Source organism: Corylus avellana, chromosome ca2, assembly GCF_901000735.1.
Source record: "Corylus avellana chromosome ca2, CavTom2PMs-1.0".
NCBI lineage: Eukaryota > Viridiplantae > Streptophyta > Magnoliopsida > Fagales > Betulaceae > Corylus > Corylus avellana.
The window spans coordinates 40,558,332-40,583,848 of NC_081542.1; the positions used below are offsets into that span (position 1 = coordinate 40,558,332).

Sequence of the window (25,517 nt, forward strand, 5' to 3'; positions counted from 1 at the left end):
ATTGCTACAGTGAAACCCAAAGTATAAGGTCCCACTGTTACGATCCTTGTGATTATTAAAAAAAAAAAAAAAAAACCCGCTTCTCTCTCTCAAATCATTAAAGAAGTATAAAAATAAATAAGTAAAAAAAAGTAAAAAAAAAAAAGATGTTTAATTAGTATAGAGAATAATAAATGGAAATTATTGCAGAGTATATTAAAATAAGGAAGAAAAAAATAGTTTAAATCTAGAAAAAATGACGAGTAAGGTGGTAGAATGCTCTAGCCCAATATCTTGAAATTCAATTCACTGCTTCAATCTACGGTCCAAGGACTGACAAAAAGACCTGTACAATCATTCCAACTTTTCAGACATATGATAAATGCTCAACTAACAAATTATAAAACAATTCCCACAGGCCTATTTAAATTTAAGAAGACGTGGGTAAAAGTGCAAAACCAAGACATATCTCTCAGCTCTCGGCTCTCGATCAGCTCTCAGCTCTTCAGTGCTAGCATTCTCAGTTAATATGGCGAGGAAGGTGACAATGGCGATGATTTTAACCTTGGCAGCTCTGGTGGCGCCTCTGCTCTCGGACGCTCTGGACATCGGTCAGATTAGGGCACTGGCAGCTCGACATAACGTGTCATGCATTCTTGTGTTCGGAGATTCCAGCGTTGATCCTGGAAATAACAACATTCTTCAGACGACAATGAAGAGCAACTTCCCTCCTTATGGGAAGGACTTCTTCAATGGCCGTCCGACCGGAAGGTTTAGTGATGGAAGACTTGCCACGGACTTCATTGGTACGTAAATCACACCCTACTTGAATGCTTTTTCTATCCATTTAGTGTTTGCTTTTTGTTAATTTCCCTGCTTTTCTGATCAAAAATATGCAGCGGAATTTCACTTTGTGTTGTCGTTTTCTTGAAATGCTGCACAAACTCCTATGCGCACATTTTAAATGCATATCTTTTAATGTACATGATAGTAAAAATCGTCGTTAGATTTTGAATGGATCTTTATTGAATTTTAAATTTAATTGTAATTTTTTCAATTACGTTACATGATGCATTTTGTTGGATCATGAATTATCATTCCACTTAAAATTAATTGGTGTTTAGGAAGATAAATTCAAATTCCGGCACATCATATCTCTAGCCGCTATCAAGTTATTGATTTCCGATCTTTTTCATTTCCATTACAAATGCATTTCTGAATGCAATCAATAATTTACTCAAAAAAAAAGAAAAAAAAAAAGAAAAAAAAATAAAAAATAAAAGATAGACAGAAAAAAGACTCTGGAATAAGACTTGTTAACATGCCGTCACTTTCGTTATCTTGAAAAAGTCATGACACATTGGCTCATTCTGCAATACATTCGAGAATTGTGTGAAGATAGAAGAAGATATCCTTGTCAGAAGATTAGGTTTGCCTATTTATCACATGCATTATCTAATAGTCATAAATCGCCATTAATCTCATTGCGCACATTAAGAAGATATCCTTGTCAGAAGATTAGACGTTTCTCTAACTGTCATGTATATTATCATTAATTCTTCTGCAACTTACTGATCTAATTAATCCTTAAAATTTAGTGTTTGTGTTTAATTAATTAATTAATTCCATAACCCTTTTCCAGCTGAGGCCATTGGGTACACGAAAGTAATCCCAGCCTTTCTTGACCCGAAATTAAGGCCTTCAGATCTGGTGCATGGTGTTAGTTTTGCATCAGCAGCTTCAGGCTACGATGATCTTACTGCCAATATTTCGGTGAAGCCCTTGGAAACCTTCTTATTTGCATCAAATTCACCACATTATATATATGTTTTTAATTTTGATATGTTTTTTTGTCTGGTTGGATGGAGCAGAATGTATTACCCGTATCCCAACAGCTGAAGTATTTTTTGCATTACAAAATCCACCTGAGAAAGGTGGTGGGTGAGAAGAAGGCAAAAGATATAGTCAAGTATGGTGTGTTTGTAATGAGTATGGGCACAAATGATTTTCTGCAGAATTACTACCTGCAGTCAATGCGCACCGACCAATTCACCCTCACGGGCTACCAGAATTACTTGGTCTCTTGCATGTCCCATGACATTGAGGTTCTCTCTCTCTCTCTCTCTCTAGCTTATTATTAGAGAAAAAATATACTTTGACTCATATGCATGACTATGGATCATTTTAGAGTCAAATTATTAATTGAAAAAATGTTTTCAATTGACCAATAAAAATAACTTTCATGGGGCGTAAAATGATTTATACTTTTTATCTGTGTAAATTATATTTTGCTGTTCTGACACATTTTCAAACGGAGTGGACTCCTTATGGGGTCCATTTCAGTGCTTTCACAATTGTTTATCCAAATTGTAAGTGATATGGGTATGTAATTGTAGTTGATCTCGATCCGACTATTATGTTTTGCTATTTTTTTTTTTTTTATGAGCCAAATATCAAAAAATATTATCAACGAGCTAAAAATATTTTATTTTCATTTTATTTTATTTTTTTAAAGTGGTCTGATATATTTCTTGAGTTGGTTGAAATGGCAGGTAATGCATAGACTAGGAGCCACAAGATTGGTTGTTGTCGGGGTCCCACCATTTGGGTGCATGCCACTTGTCAAGACAATAATGGGCACGACAACATGTGTGGAAAGCTACAATGCAGCTGCCTCCTCATTCAATTCCAAGATGAACCAAAAGCTTGCAATCCTCAAGAAAAAGTTGGGGATGAAAATTGCCTTCGTTGATACTTACAGAATTGTAGAACATGCAGTAAACAACCCAACAATATATGGTTAGTTCCACCTGCTTCTATCAGTTAATCTCGTTTCTAATATCATGTTAAATTAGGCTTTAAATTTTTAATAATTTGTCGTCTGGTCTAATAAAAACGTGAGAGAGCTTATATAAAATCAGGGATAGACCCAGATTTCAATTTGGGGAGAGACTAATTGGCAAAAAAAAACATTAATTCTTTTTTTTTTTTGCCTAATTTTTTTTTTTTCTTGTGATTTGGGGGGACCAGGGCCAATACTCCCAGTTACCTGGGTCTGTCATTGTATAAAACTCACTTGTCTGAAACCTATTCGAATAGGTCATTCAGACAACAAAATTGTTGGATGATCATTAATCATTCCAGGAACTTGATAAGATAAACAATATATATAACAATAAGTAATGAGGATTATGATTTTGAGGTTGAATTTGAGAAAGAAATTGATATATTTATAAAATTTTGCAGGTTTGAAGGAAACTTCGAAGGGATGTTGCGGTACAGGAACCATAGAGTATGGTGATTCATGCAAGGGGTTAAGCACATGCAGTGATCCATCAAAATATGCATTCTGGGATGCTGTTCATCCCACTGAAAAAATGAATAAGATCATCGCCGATGAGGCTGTCAAATCGCTCGGTGTTGAACTCTTAAGCTAATGTTCATCCCACTGAAAAGATGAATAAGATCATCGCCGATGAGGCTGTCAAATCGCTCGGTGCTGAACTCTTAACCTAATTATAAGTAACAACATTTTGTTGTTTTAAATGTAAGAATTTAAAACAAAATAATATTGTTATTTCAAATGCAAGAATTGGATGATTAATTAGAAATAGGGAGACCCACATGACCACTTTGGCACTTTTTCATTAATAATTTGTTGGCCTAATTACTAACCACTTGATTTGCATATCTATAAAGTCAGTACAGGTTTTAATTCCATCAAATTAAAAAAAAAAAAAAAAAAAGGGATCTTAATAACAAAAATGAAATTTCTGATTTATACTCTAAGTTGTAGTTAATTCAATTTAAGTGCTACATATATTAATACCAAAATCAAAGCATATAATCAATTAACATATAAATTTTGGTAATGAGAACTATTTTAAAGTACGTAAAACCCTTTTAAGGGCTAGCCAACCCTAAAGGCGTTCACTAGAAAATTTACATTACAATTAATTGTTCTTGGGAAACATACATTTTACCTCCTTTGAATTATCCACTCATTTGTACTTTGACCTCCAATGTTTAAAAAAGTGACACTTGACCCTCCCCCAAACTTTCAAATTGTAAAAATTCGACCATTCTGACCTCTTTTTTTCTTTTTCTTTTTTTTTTTTTTAACTTTGGAAAAAATAAATTAAAAATTAATGGGTGTCCTGTCTAAGGTAGCCGAAGCCACCCCTAGGCCCAACTGGGGTGGCCGGCCACCCCTTAATTTTTAAGTCTTTTTATAAAATTTTATTTTATTTTATTTTTAACTTGGGATTGGGGCATTTTGGGAAGAAAAAGAAAAGTCAGAATGGTCTAATTGCAACAATTTGAAATTTTGAGAGGGGTCAAGTGTTACTTTTTAAACATTGGAAGTCAAAGTGCAAATATGTAGATAGTTAAAGGGATAAAATGTATTTACCCCATTGTTCTTGCACACAATATCTTTATTCCTCTTAAGACCTAATTTGCATCCTCGGTAAACGACATGTTCACTTTCAGCGGGAGTGGCTCTAGATCAGAACCTATGACTTTCTTCTATATGAATAACTTTTACAAACAAACTTCATTCTGGCTGCATGCTATGTTATTGTTTGAAGGCTATGAAGAAACTAGGAGTGGATTTTGATTATTTTCTATCAAATTATGCAATAACAGAGGAAGAACAATGAAGAACAAATAGAAAACAGAGGAGTTGGAGAAGAAAGTTTTCTCTGTATTAAATTTAATGAATGAAATGTTACACTCAAAGCACATATGCATCAAGAAATTAAGATTAACTGCTGTGAGAATACAACCAAACTGTTATCCATCTAAACACCTTATCAAACTACTTTAACTAATCATCAACTTCCTACATAACTAACATCCACCTCATCCATAACTGATATCCAGCTCATCCTTATTGTCCAGCTCATCCAAGCTCCATGTTACATGCTGATATTTTCAGCTATCGCTCTCACGGGGGACGAGATTATTTATCGACCAATCGAGTTCCAATCTTGTTCGATTATACTTTTCAAACTTTTTCTTGTATTCAATTCCCTTTATGGTCTTCAATTTTTAATTTCTACTTATTGTCACATGCCGTCAAAACAATCATAGTTCTGTTTAGCATCACCTCTCAAAAAAATAGGGCTAAATATGGACCACAATTTTAAATATTTAGCAAGCAAATACGGGCACAATGTTAGATATTTTATGAGCTTTTCTCAAGACCCTTAATTAGCAGGCTCACATCGATCTCGGGCACATATTGTTTATGTTCAAGCCTTATATATATTTACGTTGTTGTTTATTAATAAAATAATTTAGTCGAGTTCGGCTCTTTTAATAAACAATTCATAAAATAAAAAAAATAAAAAACAATTATAAGCATGCTTTTTATTGAACAAAACCGAGTGAAAAAACTGAGAATAAGTTGCCCATGGCCATGAGTTTCCAATATTAGTATCACTAATTAAGTGTTGATGATGAGGTCTAGTGTAGAACGAATGCCATTGAAAAGGTTGTGATAAGCCTCTCCCGTAGGATGTATGGAGTCCCAAAATACGTACTTAGATGGATCAGTGCACACAGACGACGTCGGATTACATAAGAATGAAGCTTCAAGGTATCCTGTCCCACAACATCCGACATTGACATTATTAAAACCTGCAATAAAAATCATAAATGATCACATGCTCCTCATGGCTATATTGGATATATATGCATGTATGCATGCATGTGATTTATCACTGGCTAGCTATGATTCTTTCTATTTGGTTATGATTTAAAGTTGGTGTATCTAACTGTGTATATAAAGTCAATTTTGATACGTCTTTTAAAAAATTTAAATAGTGCGATGTTATGTACTGATCTTGAAATGGAGAGGATTTGTGTCATCTCACATCGCTTGAGTATGAGAAAGGGGATGTGCTTACCCAGGTAATATGAGATGCCACAGGATCCTTGTCCGATTATCATGTGCTCTGATTAAAGACAATGCATATGAAAGTCACATGTTTTAAGGTGATTTAAAAAATTTTCTCTAACCTAATTCAAAAGAAAACTTTTAGAGCTAATAATGCTATTTTTTACACACATTTATCACACAGATTGATGCAACGTGTCTTGTTTTTAGTGGTTTTTTATTTTTATTTTTTATTTGAAGTGCGTGATGTAAAAGGTCGATTAAAAGACGTCACATTAGTTGGTATAATCCTCTATAAAGTACCCACTCACCAAATTTTGCTTGGTCTTGAATCATGTCGATGAGCGGTCCATATATGTCAATGTAATAGACCTTAGCACCATTGTTTGCTAAGCTTGGCTGCATCAACTTCAATTCATTTTGAAGCATTAGATTGTAATCTCTTGCAATGGAGGAATACTGTTCCACACAACCACGTTGGAGAATGGCACTTCTGTTGGAATAAAGAGTGACAACAACTGGCAAGCAACCCATCGGGGGTAGCCCGACCACCGCTATCTTTCGAGCGCCCTCGTCACACAAACTCTATAAACATGGTCAAAATCTGGTTGAATTAGCATTTTTTTATTAGCTTAAACTTTTGATATAAATAATATTTAACAGATAGTGGTTAAACCTGTATGTACTCTTTAGCCTGCTGAAGCAAGAATTGATGGTAAGTTGAGACAGTATAGAACTGTCGTCTAATTGGAACACTAAAGTAGTTGACCACAAAGTCGTTTGTACCAGCACTGATGATGAACAATGCCTTGTTAATATGATGTTCTGTTATTTCCTTCCCTTTCGCTGACTCAAGTCTTTCCTTGTACTCTCTAAAATACTGCAGTTGCTTTGATATTGGAATTACATTCTGAAACAAAGTAAACCCACACAAACCAATTAATTGAGCATCGGATTTGATTGCTTAATTAGCTAGGCGCCGTAAAATAAATTACACCAGCCAGTTTTTTCAATGGTTCATGATTTAATTAAACTCTATGAATTTTTTTATTTTTTTTAAATTTTGTAATTACTCATCAAAAGTTTAAAAACTCTCAGTGTATGGAGCTTCTATTTTTTTGTAATGTCACCCATTAGTTACTTTTTTCGGTTAAATCTTGCCAAAATTCCCGAAAGGCCCCAATTATTTTAATAAAAAAATTGCAATGATTTGTGTGTTGGTTGTATTTTTGCAAATTCGGTTTTAAACAACGAATCAATCTTTGTAATTTCTTTTTTTTTTAAAAAAAAAAAAAAGAATGGGGTATTTTGGTAATTTTTGCACCCCATCTATTTGGATTTAACGGAAGAACTAAATAGAAGGGTGACATTGTAAAAAATTAGAAATTCGATACATTAAATTGAAAGTTTGATGCGACAATTGCAAAAATAATGAAAGTTAAGGAGTATTAAATCACTATTTGTCTTAAAAGCTTAAGCGTATAGGAAGAGATGAATTTAATCACTTAATCATTATTTTAACAAGAGTGATTAAGTGAAGCTTTTCCTTAAAAAAAAAAAAAAAAGCCTAGTTTTTTTTACGACCGGTGAGACAAAGCGAGAAATATCAGTAATTCAGATTATTTATATATAGCAAGAATGTGAAAAGTTTTAAGAGAGAGAATTACACTAAGCCTTGGTGTAAGTGGATCATATCCAGAGCCGCCGGACGCAAAACTAACTCCTGTCATCATCTCTTCAATGCTAAGAGTAGAGTCCAAATATGGTGGCAGATTCTCCTTTACACCTACATAGGAAGCTGCAACAGAGACACAGCAAACAAAAGCTTTGATATATTTTGAGGAGAATACAAAGAAACAAGAAAGAAATTAAGGATATATATTTAATTTCCTTCCATGGAATAAGCTTTTACATACCAACAAAGTCAGTGGTAAGCCGTCCATCAGTGAACCTTCCGGTGGGCATTTGGGTTGCAAAGTCTCTCCCATAGGGACGAAAATTGCTCTTGAAAACGGTGGTTAAATTGTTGTTGTTTCCAGGGTCGACAGTGGAGTCACCAAACACTAACAAGGCTGAAACCTTCTTGTTGGAAGCCTCGTCTGTTGACACGAAGCATAACATGTGGAGAAAGAAGAGAAGAAGAGGAAGAGAATGTTCGTCGGAGAATCCCATATTAGTTATCTGAATTAATTAACCTGAGAGCAAAGAGTTTGACGTTGATAATATATATGGTGAATGAAAGTGATGGAATTGAAGAAGATGATATCTGTGTTTGATATTGTGAGTTGTACGTGGGATCTTGTAGTTGGGTGATGTGGGCGAGTAGATTTGACTTGTAGTATTCTCGTCGGTTGCTGTGGTTTGGGAACCAAACCTTGGCTCGTAGTCTTAGGTTCTCAACTACCTATGCCAAGTGACCCAAGTGAACACTTCAACGTACACTCCATACTGTGAACCATTTAGTTCTTAGAGTGGGAGTAGGATTTTCAAATTATGCAATTTTAACCATTTTTTTTTGGCATCAAAACACTTGAAAAATGCTACATATTAAAAATGTAGTATGTTACAATTGAAAATTGAGTATATTTTTATGGACAGAAATTTTCTCCAAACTAGTCTGAATGAAATATCCTCTAACCTATTTAAAATAGTGCCAAGTGTCTATAAACATTTAAAAGACACATTAAATTTAGTATAAGTTAGTAAATTGTTACTAGTGGTGTTAAGAATTTAATGTGCCTTTTAAATGTTTATAGACACTTAGCACTATTTTATTTCATACTAGTTTTGAGGAAATTTCTGTCATATTCTCATTAAGTTCTTGTTCTCTATGTTTAGGCCAAAAATTGTCTTTTAATTTGATGAATAAGAAACGTTTCTATAAAAGTGAAAAGAAAGCCTTTTAAAAGGAAAATTCTTTTTGGTTACCTCAATTAATTAACATGCCATATTTTTAATAGGGAAAAATCAACTTTACCTCACTAAAGTTTCAGAAGTTTTTCAATTTGAACCTCAAAGTTTAAAAATTGACAATATACCCCCCTAATGTTTCAAAAATTTTCAATTTAAATATTCCGTTAAATTGGACGAATTTTTTTTAAAAAAGCCTAAGGGTAATTAAGTAATTTCATAGATTTCTATTCAATTTGACGAAAATTAGTAACATAAGATTTAAATTGAAATTTTTTGAAATATTAAGGGGTATATTGTCAAATTTTAAACTTTGGGGTTCAAGTTAAAAAATTTCTGAAACTTCAGGGGATAAAGTGGATTTTTTTCCCTTTTAATAAGTAGCATTTTTTAAGTGTTTCGATGCTTAAAAACAGTATAAATTACATAATTTGAGAATCTAGAATTTTTGTCAAATTAACTTTTTTTTCCTAATTAACTTTTCTTGTACTTTAATCAAGGAGATGGGCCTAGGCCCTATCACGTCGATTGTAGTGGGCTTTCTTTTTTGTAGCTACGCAATTGGTCCAATTAATACCAATCTCCATTCTGCCCTCTTTTGCTTGGGTTCGGATAAGCCAGATGGAACTGGCCCATATTCATCTGATCTGCCAAAGATTAGCTTAGAGAGGAAAAAAAAAAAAGAAAGGATTAACCAAATATTTTTATTTGATTTTTCTTTTTAACATAAAAGAGAATATTCTATTTGTATTTAACCCATGCAAGGGATTACTCCCATGGACCCTAAAAAGGATGTCAAAACCTAACTTCTAAACAATTTTTCACTAGATGACAAGTCATTTTAAGTGTTTTTTATTTTCAAATGGAACATTTTAAATGTGAATTCCCGTTTGTCAATATAAATTCACCGACCACAAACAAATAATCACCAAAATATAAAAAGCAATTGACACAGTAATTTTGGTGAGTAATCGGCTGTGAACCACGCCTTATGAAGCAGAGATCATTAGTTTGAATCCTCATTCTCCTTTTCCTTGTATGGACATGTCAAAAAAAAAAAAAAAAAGAGTAAGTGAAAACCTTTTGAAGAACTGTTCAAAAATAAAACCACTCCGAGGCAACATACCCAGAAAATCAATCGACTAAGAAGAATTAAGTTGGACAAGTAATTAAACTTACAAAACCTTTTTAATGGACTTCCTCTCATACCTAAACATTAAAACATCAAATGAAATTCAGATGGAAGGGCTTAACCTTGTAGTGATCTTTTCTACCCACTTTTCCCCATTCATGTTGTTAAAAGCAATCTCGGTCGAACAAGATCTAATCTCGATCAATCGAGATGAGTCAACATTAAATACACTTTCAATCTCACCAACCCCCACATGTGTGATCAATCTAGTCCGTCCATCTTTACCTATCGCTCTTGCGAGGGATTGTAACGTGGAGATGCTTTCTCGATCGAACCAGCTCCATATATCCTCAATTGATCGGAAATTTCAAACTCAACATCCTAGCCGTCAAAGTAATCAAAAAGTCAAAATCTTGGGGCCATTATTCTATCAATTAAAAACATTCCTATTGAAAGTCAAATGCGGCCGCAGTTTTCGATTTCTTCTCGCTGTTGATACATTAATTTCGTATCACCGCGTCTAGGCTTTATCCCTTGCTTTGCTTTGATGCTAAGCTCATAATAGCCTAGCCTCCCCTTTTGTCGTTTTGATTGTATTTTAATTTGTTTTCTTTTTCATTTTCTATGGTGACACGTACGTGCGGCTTCTAAATTATATTCATCTCATCAGTTATTCATCCAAACCAAACCAATTTCTTAGGCATCAAGAAATGGCCAGCCAATGATGACTATGCAATTTGGTTTAAGGTACATTGATTGGGACAACTCAGCAAGAATCATAAGGCCAAATCACAAAATGGTATTGATCTGTTGTGATTTAATATGTCTACATATAAGGGAAAATGTTAATTAAAAGGATTAATTACCTTATTAATATTTAGGTTTTCACGTTTCTGTTTTTTTTATTTAAGTTTCAATTCGTATTACAGATGGTATATGACTTATAGGTAAATACCAATTTAATACGTTCATCACCATTCTGTCAACCAAAGTTGTTAGTTCTTGTATTGGCTTAATTCAGTTCCAAAATGCAGAGGCAACTGTTCACAGGCTCAATCACTGATATAGAATGTTTAGAATCCAATCTTCACCCTTCATAATGTAGATTCATGTGTTATGAACGTCTCTGCAAAATTTCAGCTCAATCGAACTACAAAAGCCCATCGATCGGAGCTGTTGATCAAGGCTGGACAGCATTTTCAGAATGTTGTTTCACCCATTGCATGCCCTGTTTAGACGGGCCTTCCCCGAGTCCGGACCTCATTTCTAAAAACTTTGTTTCTGCTCCGCAAAGCCCTGTCCGGACAGCCCATTAACCTGTTCGGACACCCCTTAAGTTTTAGGCGCAAAAATGTGATTTTAAGTGGGTTAGGTCTAGGGTTTTGTCGGAAGTATATATACATCATTATAGGAAAGAGAGAGAGGCACGAATTTTCACTCCTAGAGAATTTGTTGGAGACTGTACTAAGAGAGATCATATGTGGTGAGCATTAAATTGAATCTCTTAGAGTTTTAGTTATTCCTTTGATAAATCTATAGTTGAGAAGTCTATCGGAAGGGTCCGGTAAAGGAGAATCACGTTGAAAAAGATTGTGAGCAATGAGACGAGTTGTAGGCTTGTCGATCTTACAGAGCCAAGGTCTTGCAAAGGGTTGTAAGTGTTCCTAGTGTCTGTAATCTCTGGATAATCTTTTGATAGTGATTTCCTGGGTTTGGCTGCCCTGGAGAGGTTTTACTTTTAGATCGGTTTCTAAAAGGTTTTCTCTTCGTAACCAAAATATCTGTGTCTGCCTCTTTATTGTTTTATATATTTTGGGTGATTGAATTGTTTATTGCTTCTTAGTAGTAATTCCACATAAATTGTGATAAACAAGTTTTTGGAGTCAGCTAGCCTCTTTTAATTAGTATCAAAGTGGGTTCACTCTATTTGGATTAAATTCCTGAGTGAGATCTGTTGACTCCTGTTTGCTATGAATACTTCTCAAAGGGAATATGATCTTATAAACTCATTCAACAATTTGTTGAAAAAATTCACTCTTTTGAGACATCAATACACAAATTGTTTGGAGGATTTTCAAGATCTTAAACATGTGAAAGAATCTATTGTTACTAAATTGTCTGAATCACATTCTTTAATTGATTCTTTAAAATCTGAAAATCTTGTTTTAGGTTCTAAATTTGATTTGTTAGAGAATAAATTAAAAAAGTCAGAAATTCAATTGGAAAATTCTCTAGCAATTTCCTTGAGAATATGTTGCATACTCAGAATTCTGATTGTGATAAATCTGAGTTAAGTTTTGATTGTCGTTTTTCTTTCTCTTCTAACAATGATTCTACTTCCGAGATAATATTTGTTAAAACAGAAAAATTAGAACTCTTTGGTAAAAAGAAAAACAACAGTTACCTCGACCTCATAAGGTAAGAAAGTTAAGAAAATTCATATTGAATCTTGCGTATCTTACTCCAAGTATAAAGTCATACATCCTCCTAGGAATCTACCCCCTAAAAGGTTTATCCCTACCTGTCATTATTGTGGAAAAGTTGGTCACATTCGACCCAACTGTTTTAAATTAAAACCTCATGTGCATAAAAATAAAAATTCCTTTTCTAGGAAAGAACCTTTGGGGTTATGCACAATGATGATGGGAGGTTTGTCTAAATTAAACAAGATTGAAAATGTTCACGTCTCTACACCTTTTTTCAAGAAGGTTTGGGTTAGGAAGGATTGTACCATTCACCCATTGAGGGGGAGTGATAGTGATCTCACATAAATTTAAGTGAGTAAATAACATGCCTAGGAATGATTGTTTTGTTTATTTTTTTTTAAAATCCTATAGCATGTTTTTTTTTCTTTGCTTTGCATGTTTTTTTGCTTTCTAGCTTATGCATTGCAATTTTTTTGTTGTTACACTTTTTGTGGGAAGAATGTATACATGTTTGTTTTGATATTCTTGTTATGAGGCATATTCATAAAGGACTTTTCAAGAAATTCATATATCATGATCTTTGAAGGGCCTATAGATGAGATGTTGTGTATGGATCACCAAAATTTTTGTTTACTTGCTAAGCAAATGTTTATGAATGTGTAATGTCTTATGAAGGCTTAGAAGTAGTTATTAAACAAAATCATTATTTTGTAGTGGGACCTATAAGATGTAATGAAAGTTTAATGCTAAAGGACATTCATGTCTTACCTGTTGTAATCTCAATTCAAGCATGTTGTTTTGTTTTGCATTGCATTTTTGCTTGTTTTGCATTTGTTTTCGTTCATGTGCATTTTTTTTGTGAAAAATTTCAAAAAGACAAAAATGTGTTACTTTGATTGTTTTCTTTTCTTTCTTTTGTCTTATGCACCTAGATAGTCCATTAATTTCTCATGTTGCTTTCATGGATTTAATTTCTTGCGTCTTGAAATGTTCTTAATATGCATGAGATGAAAATTTGTGTCAATGAACTTGTTTTTGTGGTTACCTAAAGCCTAAGCTTATGTGGTACATTTTGCCTATGCTTTATCTCTTGTACACATTTAAGCTTAAATTGAGATTTTGTTATTTGTGAGGTCTGTTAGGTAACCATATAAGGTTTTTGACTAGGCATATTTTTCAAATAGACCATATGCTAGTTGAACTTAGGGTTTAAAAATTCCTCCTTTCTCTTTTGTGATAAGCACCAAAAGTTTAAAGACACTTTCTCAAAGAGAAAAATAAACAAAATAGTGAAACAAATAAAATCAAAAGATCATATTCCAAAAGGAATTTATTTCACTGTGTCAAATTTGTGCAAATTGTTTTACAAAGAGAAATGTATAGGATGAGAGCGACTAGGCTCTAGTATGATAAGATTTGACTTTTGATTTGATATACTTGTCAAAACCTCATTTTGGTGAAGCTTTCTCCTCATTTTGTAAGTTGACTATTTTTTTCTTTGAATGGCTTACACACACACACACACCAAACAAGCATGGGTTAAATGGAACATAGTGTCTTTTGCTTGGGTTAAGCAATATGAGTTCCTTGTCATTTTTAATCTCATGTATATTTTGCATATTTTGTGCATGTTTGGGATATTCATTATTGAAATACATGAGACGTTGATGTGTGTATCATGTGTGTTCATTTGACTTTTGAAGGGGAGAAACATGTTTTGCATTTTCAGTTTCTTGTTGTTAATTGAGTCATATATTGAGGGGGAGTTATGCTGATGTTTCTTTGTGATCATGCATTCTACGTCATTTTTTTTATCATGAGTTTTATTTATGTCTTCCTGTTCCACATATGCCTTGATGTATTTTGTGAAGTGCTTCAGGAAACATGAAGACTTTTTGTCATTATGTGACAAAAAGGGGGAGTAAATATGGGGAGATGATGGGATTGGCTCGACATTTTGGTTTTGTCACTGAATTGCCAAAGGGGGAGTTTGTTAGTTCTTGTGTTGGCTTAATTCAGTTTTAAAATGCAGATACTACTGTTCACAGGCTCAAACACTGATATAGAATGCTCAGAATCCAATCTCCACCGTTCATAATGCAGATTCATGTGTTATGAACATCTCTTCAAAATTTCAACTCAATCGGACTCAAACGCTCATCGATCGGAGTTGTTGATCAAGGCTGGACAACATTTCCAGAATGTTGTTTCACGCATTGCATGCCTTGTTCGGACAGGCCTTCCCCGGGTCCGGACTGCATTTCCAGAAACTCTGTTTCTGCTCTGCAAAGCCCTGTCCGGACAGCTCATTATCCTGTCCAGACACGCCGTAAGTTTTAGGCCCAAAAACGTGATTTTAAGTGGGTTAGGTCTAGTGCTTTGTCAGGAGTATATATATATCATTATAGAAGAGAGAAGCACAAATTTTCACCCCCAAAGAATTCGTCGAAGGCTGTGCTAAGAGAGATCATATGTGGTGAGCGTTAAATTGAATTTCTTAGAATTTTAGTTATTACTTTGATAAATCTATAGTTGAGAAGTTTATCGAAAGGGTCCGGTAAATGAGAATCACGTTGAAGAAGATTGTGAGCAAAGAGACGAGTTGTAGGCTTGTCGATCTTACAGAGTCAAGGTCTTGCAAAGGGTTGTAAGTGTTCATAGTGTTTGTAATCTCTGGATAATCTTTTGATAGTATTTTCCTGGGTTTGGCTGCCCCAGAGAGATTTTACTTTTAGATTGGTTTCTAAAAGGTTTTTTCTTCGTAACCAAAATATCTGTGTCTGCCTCTTTATTGCTTTATATATTTTGGGTGATTGAATTGTTTATTGCTTCTTAGTAGTAATTCCGCTTAAATTGTGATAAACAAGTTTTTCGAGTCGGCATAGCGTTTTTCAAAAGTAACAGACTGCCATGGAGTTGTTTTGCCCACCCCTAATGGCCAAAAGTGGTGACCAAAACCACCTCCAAGGGCCTTGGGGGTGGTCGAGCCACCCCTCAGATTGACCACAAGAAGTGGCCGAAATGACCCCCATTGCAGTCCGTTAGTTTGGTGGACGGAATGGTAACAGATGTACTAAACTTGTATTTACCCATAAGTCAGGTACCATCTATAATACGAATTGAAATTTATGTGGAAAAAAAATAAAAACGTGAAAACCTTAGTACTAAAATAGTAATTAATCCTAATTAAAATATTAACCTTAAACTTTTGGACTAAGTGGATCATGTTATGATGTTTGTTAGGCTTTTACTTCATTAGTTTGGAGCTTCAAACGTGTGGATTAGCAATCCCCCACGCCTGCACTTGGTTATTTAAAGGAGAAAAAGTAAAAGATGGAACATGTTTAACGTTAATTAATTGTAAGAACTTGAGAAATGAGAGCGTACGTACGTCTCTTTTAAGGTTTCAGTTTGGAGGAAGGGAATGTCTGAAAAGGGCCAAATTGGGTTATGACTATTCAATTGGAACAAAGATTTAAAAATTGCATAGTTTTATGATATGTATTTCCAAAGAAACCACCAGGTTTCAGAATTACACAAGCATTATCCTTTTAAATTCAGTAACTTCAGCATGCAACTGGTCAATTTGGTTTGCACAAAATATTTCTGCTAATCCCCTAAAATCATACAAAACTCTTACAATCTGATCACCCTGCAGCATAAAAAATGAAAGTAAACACACAAATGATCTTTCAAGTCTTCTGCAATAATATGGCTTGTTTTTTTTTTTTTTTTTTTTTTTTTGAGCTGTATACAGGTAGACCTTTCGATGCCAAAATCAAAGGGAAATATAAAAAAAATGTAGATGACACTCTAAGCTAGCTTTCAAGTCTTCTTCCTTGTCTGTTCCTTAATTATGCAATCAATAATGAATTGCAGGGAGGTTTACCTCTCCATTAATATGCAAAGTACATAGAACCTACATAGATTAAGCCAAATCAAAGTTTAGAAGAAACCACACAAGTCAACACAATATACAACCTGACCTCATTTTCTTAGTGTTTAAATCCTGTTATCCTCCATGATTTTAGCAGATCAGTGGCTGAAATTACAAGTTTCCATCTGGTTTTCCATTGATGGAGTTGGATAAAGCATAGCTGATCGATGAGCTGTTCAGATTACGCGTCTTGCGGCTCTATTGCTTTTTATATATTTCTTCTCCATTTTCTGTGACTTTTGGAGATAGAGTTTGTCATTTGTCATATGGCTGAGAATGGTGGAGAGCTTGCAGCAAAATCCGGAGCAATTCTAGAGAACGTGTGGGCGAGCTTTATTGGTGGGGATGGAGCGTCTGGAGGAACAGGAAATGCACCAGAAAATTGCAGATCATGGGAAGAATTGCCTAGTCTTGATGGGAGAGATGGCTCCATGGAAATTCTACAACGGCTACCAAGTCTTGGAAGGTGGATATCAATGGGAGCTGAGGCCTGGGAAGAACTCATTGATTCACAAGGTGACTATTTTTGCTTATATAGATACCATGTTAAATAATCACTTAATCTTATACGAAGAGATGAATGTAATTATTTAATTTATATTAACAGATATTGTCCGTGAAAGGTATGTTGTGGAAAGGTCTTGTAATGACAGTGTAGAAGGAAATGGTGCCGGTGGCGCCGGCTCGTGCTTACAAAAGACAAATGCAAGAGTCGAGAAGGCGGCAACACGGCACTACAGGGGAGTGAGGCGGCGGCCGTGGGGAAAGTATGCTGCAGAGATTAGAGACTCTTCAAGAAAAGGCGCTCGGGTTTGGCTCGGGACGTTTGACACGGCGGAGGAAGCGGCTTTAGCTTACGACAAGGCGGCGTTGAGAATTAGAGGCCCCAAGGCATATCTTAACTTCCCACTTGAGATGGTTAGACTTGATTGCTCAGGAAATTATGTGAATTGTTCTTCTATAACTCCTCAAGAAGGCAGTGGGAAAGTTTTCAATCCTCGAAAGAGAGCATTGAGAGAGTGGGAAGAAGATATTGGCATGGTGATTGAACAGCCTCCTGCACTGAAGAGAATGAGAAGCATGGAAAAGATGCAGGCAAATGGATTTGATCATGTTCTTGAGTTTCAGGACTTGGGGAGTGATTACTTGGACAGTTTGCTGTCTTCTTTTTGACAAAACACAGGATGAGATTATTACTGATTACTTATATTTTGTAAAATACTTATAAATATTGCATCTAATTGACAGTCCTTTCTAATATGGATTATCCAAATTAATAGGGAATTAGATGGTATGGATTATTTGTAATTAGGCATTTGTCTAGCATAAGTTTTGTTGCTCATAGTCTTAGACTAGTGATTTGTATGATTTAGAAGAACAGAGAGATGGATCATTGTATGTAGATGCGTCACATGATCGAATTTTAAACTAAAAGGAGAAACTATACAAAATTCCATTGAACTTCTACGTGTTTTAAAACTACCTTCATAAAGTTAAAAAACTCTTAATTTAAGGTATCGAACTTTCTGCTAGATCTTGTAAAAACTCCCAAAATATGTATAGCCAATATTTCGATATACAATTACTTAAGGTATGTTTGGATGTGTGTTTGAGGGTTTAAAATTGTGTTTAACATTCAAAAAAGTCCGTTTAAAGAAAAAAGTATCCATTTGGTAAAAAAATTGAGCACTTTTAAGGGTCCAAAAATGGTCAAAAAACACTTTTTCAAACACAATCTCAAACATGCTATAAACAGCTCAACATCTTAGGTTTTTTGATGTTGTATATATAGTTTAGAACCAACAAATTAAAGATCTTAGTCGGTTATTCTATCTCAATGACACGTGTGTTAATCAAGGCAACCAAGTTTTGACTTTTGAGGGTTTTTATTTTCAGATGAATCATATTTGGATTTTGATCAAATTGTGATTTTGAAAGCCACATCAACTTTAAGAGGATAAAAAGATGGTCCTTAATATTACTCATTTTTTAAACTTTATCTCCAAGTTTTCTTTATTTACTTTTTTGTCTCCAAATTTCCAAATTAATTTTTGGTATTAATGTATTTCTTTCTTTCTCTCCAAGTTTTAGGGGTATTTTTGTAATTTAATTTTATTTCGAGAGCACTCCAAACTCATCTTATATAAAGTCATGCTTTGCATGTGTTATTTTATTTGTCATTCAAACTTGAGAAAAATTAAACTTTTTCTTGGAGAGGAGTTTTCATTCAGTCTTCTAATTAAACTTATCTTATATAATGAGTTAACCATCGGAGGCTCCCAGTCAGCCCTCTGGTATGGTGAGTTGAAAAACCTTTTGAATAGCTTCGCTATAAATATTTTTACTTCATGACCTCGTCAATCTTGATTCTACCATATAGACTAAAATCATTTATTTATATTATTGGTCATCCCCTAATTGAGGTCACATGAGTACTCCATTGACAACCATCACGTAATCACCTGTGACGGTCCAATTACAATTTGAGGACAAAATTACTTTATGTTTAGAGGTAGACTAGAAAAACTTTACCCAATTCTAGGAACATGTAGATTCATTGTTTTTGTCTTTGGGACAGTGAGGTTAATTTGTAATTGTCGTGTGGATTCCAACTACCTCTTTTCTAACAACATAGGTAAGCAAATACGTGGAATTTTCAGATACTTGAAACTCTTAATTATCAGATTGTTTAATTATGATCTCTCATCATTTTCAGATGCATCACAACAATATGTTGTCGTATATACCCCATTAACGGTTCATTTGAGATTGCGGTTTTAACAAGTGCAATTTTAAAAATTGCGTTTTTGAAATCTCTACTTTTTAAAATCACAAAAGCATTTTGTAAAACATGTTAAAAAGTATATATATATATATATATTTTATCAAATATTTGTTATGCGAAATCGTGATTTTGATTTAAATTCGTACATTTTCAAATAAGCACCCATTAGCTTGCTTATAGAAATCGCATATTTTTTTTTTCTATTTTAAATTAAGTGTTTTTTAAACCGCAATGTTAAACGCCTTATATTTTGCGATATCTATTAAAAACGCAAATTATTCTTGCGAAATCGCAATTGCAAATGCACCCTAACTTAATCAAGGCTAAGAAGAGTATTTATTTATTTTTAAATTAGGTCCTCTCTCATTTTTATAAGCAGAAGTATGTATGCTTTAGCGGCTTAGCCCTCCGAACTATCACCCATTTTACGATTATGCTTCCAAACTTTTTTTAAAAAAATGACATACTATCATTTCATGTTAAATTATGAACTTTGGTATTTTTCTTCCCAAAATACCCTTAAAATTATTAATAAATAAAATTATAATTTGAAAAAAAAAAAAATTAAGAGAGCTAATATGAAAATTAAGGGCATCCCTTTTTTGCTTTTTTAGTTTTAGTTTTTTTATTATTTAATTTTGTCAAATTATTATTTTTTTAAAACAAATTTAAAGGTATTTTGGGAAGAAAAATGTAAACGTGTCTAATTTGACAAGTGGTGGTAGTATGAATGGCCTTAATTAATGTCACTTTTTAAAGTTTTTAGGCATAAGTACAAAAAGAGTGATAGTTGAATATTTTCCCCTTTCAATAATTATTGCCAATCCTATCTTATAGAGTTATAGCAGGAGAGTAATTTGGGGTGCGATCCATTGATGGCCACCTTAAAAGATGAGCAGGGAGGGCAAGTAATTATATTTGGCAATCTACAGACTACGTAGTTAAAATATTAATTAAATAAAATTAACTTTTTCATATCATCTTAAGTTTTGAGAGATAATTGATGATCTAACGTACGTGATTCAATCAAATAAAAGAGATTGCTTGGCAGATTTTTTTGAGTTCCACAATCTACGGAGTTTGCAGATACTGAAAACTCTATCGAATTGTTTATGATATATCTCTCAATAATTTTGCAGAGACAAAAACAAAAGTGGGATGTGTTTGGAATGACAGAATGCGACAGTTCATACCATGGAAAAAGACTACCCAAATGCCTATTGGTATATGGTATACGTACAACTGTCGAGCAGACAAACCTTGTAACCTACATGCATTTTGGCTTTACTCATATTGACAACTATATATATATATATATAAAGACAATCTTGATTATTCAATCATTTGATTCACACCATTATATCTTTTAGCGTGGCCTCCCATTCACACCCAAACTTTGATCAATTTTTAGTTTAGATTTAATAAGCAAAGATCTAATCATATTATATGAATATTTGTCACCAAAATCAACCACCCCACATCATCATATTGGTAAATGAAAACATTTGAACAGTTTATGGACCCTGTTCAAATGTTTTCATACCAACAGAGGAAAACTTGTGACCAACTTAACGTCGCACTCAAAGAAATTTTTAAGTGATTAAGGTATATATTAGGACATGGGTTCGAACTCCTAGATATGTCTGATTAGTATTAACTGTTTTTGATTATCATTGATGTCCTAGTGGATTGGATAAGAATCATAAGACTATGGTTCTGTCAAACTTGAGAGTGCAGTTCTCACTGTCTAAGCCCCTCCTGTTAAACTTCCGACAAATAAGTACTACTATAATTATAGTAACATTGGATAACCACAACGCCACATTTCACTTTGATAATACTTATGATTCACGGAAGATAAAACTTATAAAGTCACTTTATTTGAATAAATATAATAAAGAAAAAGAGAGAGAGAGAGAGATTATTCATTGAATATAGCTGGTTCTTCTTTAGGTTTGACCTTTGAACGGTGGAAAAGGTTCCATAGAAAAAATAAATAAAAAATGAAGAAACAAACATGTATACAAGTCCTATGTAAGACTTGTCAGAGAGATCATAAAATTTCTCATCAAACATCCCCCCACCCCCAAAAATGGTATGAGACATTCTCGAACATTTTGACAACAACACGAGGTAGTAATTCATCACATGGCAGAGAAGATAACCTGTATATTTGTTTGTCGTGTTGGACCAGCTGTTCATATTTTCAATTTATTAAAATAAATAAATAAATAAATTATTTCCCATTAATCAGTCAGTGACTTGTGTGGAAAGAGACAAAAACCTACATTATCTTTAAGCCTATGAGATGGCTAAGGGTTTTTAATACTTAAGCTTTCATATGTCTTTCCAGAAGGCCAGAAATGTTTCATTTAGTCATCGGTCAATGGCATCACTGTATCCTACCAATTGGCTTCTCAGCTAATTAGTGAAATCTGCCTGCCTTGACCTGATCGGGGCGGATAATATAATTAACTCTATCATATTATTTGTTCAAATTATTAGTAATTCGAACACGTGATTATGTGAATTTCAATTCCAAAACCCGTGTCGGATTTAACCCATGTAAATTTTGAAGGCGTGATTGATTCGTATTAACAGGCAAAGATTGTAGAAAATTTCATAGCACTAATTTCTTCCACCATCAGCTTGCATTTCTATGGCCTCAAGGCCTTCTTATTACAACACAAAACAGACAATAAGATACTTTTTCTTCAGTACATTCGTGACTAGACCTCTTATATACACAAGAAGCTAGGGACCCGTCATGAGAGACCAAAAGAAAATCAAAAACCTTCAAACATCTATCTATATCCTTGTATTATATGAAACATGGAATTTGATCATGTCAAGTTGTTTCTATTTTTGGAAAACCTATGACAATTTGTCTGGAGCCTCTCCCACGGTGAGGGGGCTACAGCTACTTTCAGCTTCTAATCTTGAAGAAGAAGTCCCAAAGGAATGTGTGCTAGAGCTTCCACTTGAAGAATCTGCTGACTCCTGCTTAATTGAGATTGAACTTGGATGAAATCTTTGCAAGGCTGATGCAGCCACCACTTCCGCAGGGAAGTTAAGGAGGGCTTTGGCCCCGCGCATCCGAAACGCTGCCCGGTCATAAGCCAAGGCGGCTTCCTCGGCGGTGCTGAAGGTGCCGAGCCATATCCGCGCGCCGTGTCTAGCCGAGTCGCGAATCTCGGCGGCGTATTTCCCCCATGGCCGACGCCGCACGCCTCGGTAGTGCTTCTTGCCGATGGTCCGGTTGGGTTCGAGGCTGCTGGAGGCATTGGTTTGGTGCCTTTGGGGTACCAAGGAGCTGTTGGTAGCCAAGCCTTCATTGAGGACTTGATATATTACCATGTCTTGTGGATCATTCTCATTGAATGGTAGCTGATCGCTTTGGGAGGCTAAAACCATGGCTTTTCTCTGTACTTTCTTCTGCTCTGGAGGGGAGGTTTTGTGGTGGAGATTCTGAAGACTCATGAAGAGTCTTTGGGGGTGGCTCTAGACTTGTATTTATCGTTGGAATATAAAAGGCAAAATGTGGGGTCAACGAGATTTATTATATATTTGGGAAAAGACGAAGGCTTTACGAACCAAAGGAGAAGAAATGGACAATTCTTCTTCCACTTGTTGGTTGGTGGGTGGACTGTATACATTACAATTGATTTCCTTTTGATAATACATATTTGTGATTTTGGTGTGAAAAGAATCGTAGCCAACATAAATTATTTTTCGCAACTTGTGGTCTTATCCATATTATATATATATATACAAAGGGATTAGCTCCTCTGCTAATCTTGGGGTTAAAGATGCCCCAAAGATCGTCCTGAGGGACCAAGGTACTGTTACCAACTTTTGATGCTCCATTATCCCAAGCATTTGCCTTTTCTTTTTTATTTTTTTTATTTTTTTAATATATATATATAACAAAACATACAACAATAAACCAAACAAAGATAAAAGGGGATGCAATTATCATTTATCTTTTCTGTTAAGAAATATAATTTGGAACAAGATTGAACAAAGACATGGAAAGCAAATGAATTCTCATATATTATTCTGCATCTTTGAGCTATGTTTTATAGTATATCAAGGGGGACAAAATCCCATAAACTATGGACTAAGAAATGGAAAATACAATTCAAATATAAAAGCTAATAATGACGTACAAGTGTGCTTCTACATACATGGAAACTAATTAAGAGAAATAAATCCTAGATAATCAAAGGAGGAACAAATCCTAGATAATCAAGGAATCAAATCATATCTCAATATTTTCAAACTCAAATTTTCACAAACTTCCGTGTTGAATTTGATGGATTGTTAGAGTATATGATAATTATATAAGTTCTTTTGGATAAATGATAATGATTTGTTTATCCAATATATAAAGGAATTTGCGTAGGATAAGATTACATTTGAAATTCAAATTACGTGTAAGTTATATACGACATAATCAGATTAATCAAATTACGACATAATCAGATTAATTCAATAAGGGCATAACATAGCTCTATTGGTTCTTCCTTAGTGATGAATGTAGATGTCTAATATTGAACAACCTGTAAATCTTTTTCTCTCCATTTTCTCTTTGTTCCGATTTTCTATTTTATTTTTCATTTAATTATAAATTTCTTCATAAAGCACCCTAATTTTCCATCATATGTTGACTATGGGTTAATTACACTTTGTAGTTTGTACCCCCAAATTAACATCTCATTTGTGTTTACACTCAAAAATTACAATTCAGTGTAACTTGCTCCCCCAAACTACCACTCTATTTCGAGTAGCACCCTAAATTAGATTTGACCGTTAAGTATGAATGAAAAATGCTTTATGCGGCTATCATGACACTGTTTATGGGTGTAAGGGTAAATGGGTGTTGGTTTTGGTGGGGACAAAATATAATTAACTCCACGACCGTAAATGACGCCAAAAAAAAAAATGGCCCGTCACATGTACTCTAGGCGTGACGGTCTCATCACAACTAACGACCAAATCTGACTTAGAGTGCTACTCAAAACAAAAGAATAGTGTTAAAAAATGAGTTGCGGTGAATTATAATTTATAAGTGTAAATATAAATTAATAAAGATGTAAGCTATACATCTTGGAAGGATGAAGTATAATTTAGCCGTTGAATATTCTAAATAAAGTGTGTGCATAGAAATTTGGGTGAAGGTCAATTCCGACGGTAACGTGAACAAAATTTTCAAAAAGAAAAATAGATAGTGTCGTTGGTGGTGATGTCAACTTTAAACGATGGCTAGATGTGAGAATTTCATTTAGGCTTTAGGGCACGCGATGCACACAATAATCTCTCAGCGATGGGCATGGAAGATAATATAGGGAATCTTCTTGGCACAAAGAAAAGCATAATTAGCAACTATATATGTCTAGTTTCGATATTTTCGTTAAATAAAATATTTTATTGTAAAATATCTCAACATCTTATCCAGTTTTTAAAAAACTAATAATTAAATACCATTAATGACTTTCATAATTGGAGTAATCATACTGGAACCCATGCCACTCCCGTCCACATAAATAGAATTTGAGGAAAAAAAAAAAAAAAAAAGTTTTTTACCACAGAATTTATTGAAGTAACAAAAAAAAAAAGGGGAGGAAACTTTACTAAAGACCTCTGAATTTCTACTCGATTTGATAAACCTCTTTAAATTTCAAAATCTCTCAATTTAGTCCCGTAAACTTTCAATTGCTCTCAATTTGGACCCTCCATCAGATTTTAAACGTTACATGACGTTTATACTCCTAACTTCTATATAAAATTTCAACTTTCAAAACGTTTTTTTATTTAAAAAAAAAAAACAAAAATCAGGAATATTTTAATCTTTTTTTTGTATTTTTAACTGCTAAAATTGACGGAGTGGTCCAAATTGAGAGCAATTGAAAGTTAAGGGGACTAAATTAAAAGATTTTGAAGTTTAAGAGAGTATTTTAAAATGGGTGGAAGTTCGGAGGTCTTTAATGAAGTTTCTCCAAAAAATAAAAATGAGAAACTTTCTCGTGTTTTAATATGGCCCTTTCAAAGTTTAAAAATTCTCAATTTTACCAATTGAACTTCTAATTTAGTGCAATTTTCTCTTTAAACGTTAAAACAGACGATAAAAATGATAAAATTATATTTATACTTCTAAAAATTTATAAAATTTTAAATTTATCCTTATTTTACTATTATTTTTTTTTTTTTAAAACGAAAAATAGAAGATATTTGAGTATTTTTCATACTCTTCCAAATCCTAACTGAGAAGTAGTTTGTATTAAATTAAAAATTTGAAAGGGACAAAATTAAAAAATTTTAAATTTGAAAAAGTCCTTGTAATCCTAATTTAAATTAAATTAATATTAGATGACGTCATCCTAGGTGACATACGTAGGTAAATAGAATAGGAGGAAGAGACTTTTCGGTGGGTGCGATGATGACGC

The 25,517-nt window shown here is 33.9% G+C and overlaps 4 protein-coding genes across 4 annotated transcripts; 2 read left to right on the forward strand and 2 right to left on the reverse strand.

Moving 5' to 3' along the window:
- The first annotated feature begins 436 nt into the window (after window positions 1-436).
- On the forward strand, window positions 437-3,547 carry LOC132171957 (GDSL esterase/lipase At5g45950). Its single transcript, XM_059583377.1, has 5 exons — window positions 437-785; window positions 1,622-1,752; window positions 1,851-2,084; window positions 2,532-2,778; window positions 3,226-3,547. Exons 1-5 carry the CDS (start codon window positions 509-511, stop codon window positions 3,414-3,416), a joined length of 1,080 nt encoding a protein of 359 aa, XP_059439360.1. The 5' UTR covers window positions 437-508; the 3' UTR covers window positions 3,417-3,547.
- A 1,881-nt stretch (window positions 3,548-5,428) lies between these two features.
- Window positions 5,429-8,053, reverse strand: LOC132169788 (GDSL esterase/lipase At5g45960). The gene is made up of 5 exons (XM_059580755.1): window positions 7,798-8,053; window positions 7,549-7,679; window positions 6,558-6,791; window positions 6,193-6,466; window positions 5,429-5,622 (listed from the first exon to the last, which is right to left on the reverse strand). The coding sequence occupies exons 1-5, from the start codon at window positions 8,051-8,053 to the stop codon at window positions 5,429-5,431; spliced, it is 1,089 nt and encodes a 362-aa protein (XP_059436738.1).
- An 8,499-nt stretch (window positions 8,054-16,552) lies between these two features.
- On the forward strand, window positions 16,553-17,459 carry LOC132169789 (ethylene-response factor C3). Its single transcript, XM_059580756.1, has 2 exons — window positions 16,553-16,802; window positions 16,894-17,459. Exons 1-2 carry the CDS (start codon window positions 16,553-16,555, stop codon window positions 17,457-17,459), a joined length of 816 nt encoding a protein of 271 aa, XP_059436739.1.
- Window positions 17,460-21,700: 4,241 nt separating this feature from the next.
- LOC132171749 (pathogenesis-related genes transcriptional activator PTI5-like) lies at window positions 21,701-22,592 on the reverse strand. The gene has a single exon (XM_059583142.1). The coding sequence runs from the start codon at window positions 22,549-22,551 to the stop codon at window positions 21,946-21,948; it is 606 nt and encodes a 201-aa protein (XP_059439125.1). The 5' UTR covers window positions 22,552-22,592; the 3' UTR covers window positions 21,701-21,945.
- Between the last annotated feature and the right edge of the window lie 2,925 nt (window positions 22,593-25,517).

Excerpts from the sequence above, each read along its gene's own strand:
- LOC132171749 (XM_059583142.1), bottom strand. The coding sequence starts at position 22,551 with ATGAGTCTTCAGAATCTCCACCACAAAACCTCCCCTCCAGAGCAGAAG.
- LOC132169789 (XM_059580756.1), top strand. The coding sequence starts at position 16,553 with ATGGCTGAGAATGGTGGAGAGCTTGCAGCAAAATCCGGAGCAATTCTA. Across the intron at positions 16,803-16,893 it reads AGAACTCATTGATTCACAAG|ATATTGTCCGTGAAAGGTAT; the intron begins GTGACTATTTTT and ends TTATATTAACAG.
- LOC132171957 (XM_059583377.1), top strand. The coding sequence starts at position 509 with ATGGCGAGGAAGGTGACAATGGCGATGATTTTAACCTTGGCAGCTCTG. Across the intron at positions 786-1,621 it reads ACTTGCCACGGACTTCATTG|CTGAGGCCATTGGGTACACG; the intron begins GTACGTAAATCA and ends ACCCTTTTCCAG. Across the intron at positions 2,085-2,531 it reads GCATGTCCCATGACATTGAG|GTAATGCATAGACTAGGAGC; the intron begins GTTCTCTCTCTC and ends TTGAAATGGCAG.
- LOC132169788 (XM_059580755.1), bottom strand. The coding sequence starts at position 8,053 with ATGGGATTCTCCGACGAACATTCTCTTCCTCTTCTTCTCTTCTTTCTC. Across the intron at positions 6,792-7,548 it reads CACTTACACCAAGGCTTAGT|AATGTAATTCCAATATCAAA; the intron begins GTAATTCTCTCT and ends ACTTTGTTTCAG. Across the intron at positions 6,467-6,557 it reads AGGCTAAAGAGTACATACAG|AGTTTGTGTGACGAGGGCGC; the intron begins GTTTAACCACTA and ends CCATGTTTATAG.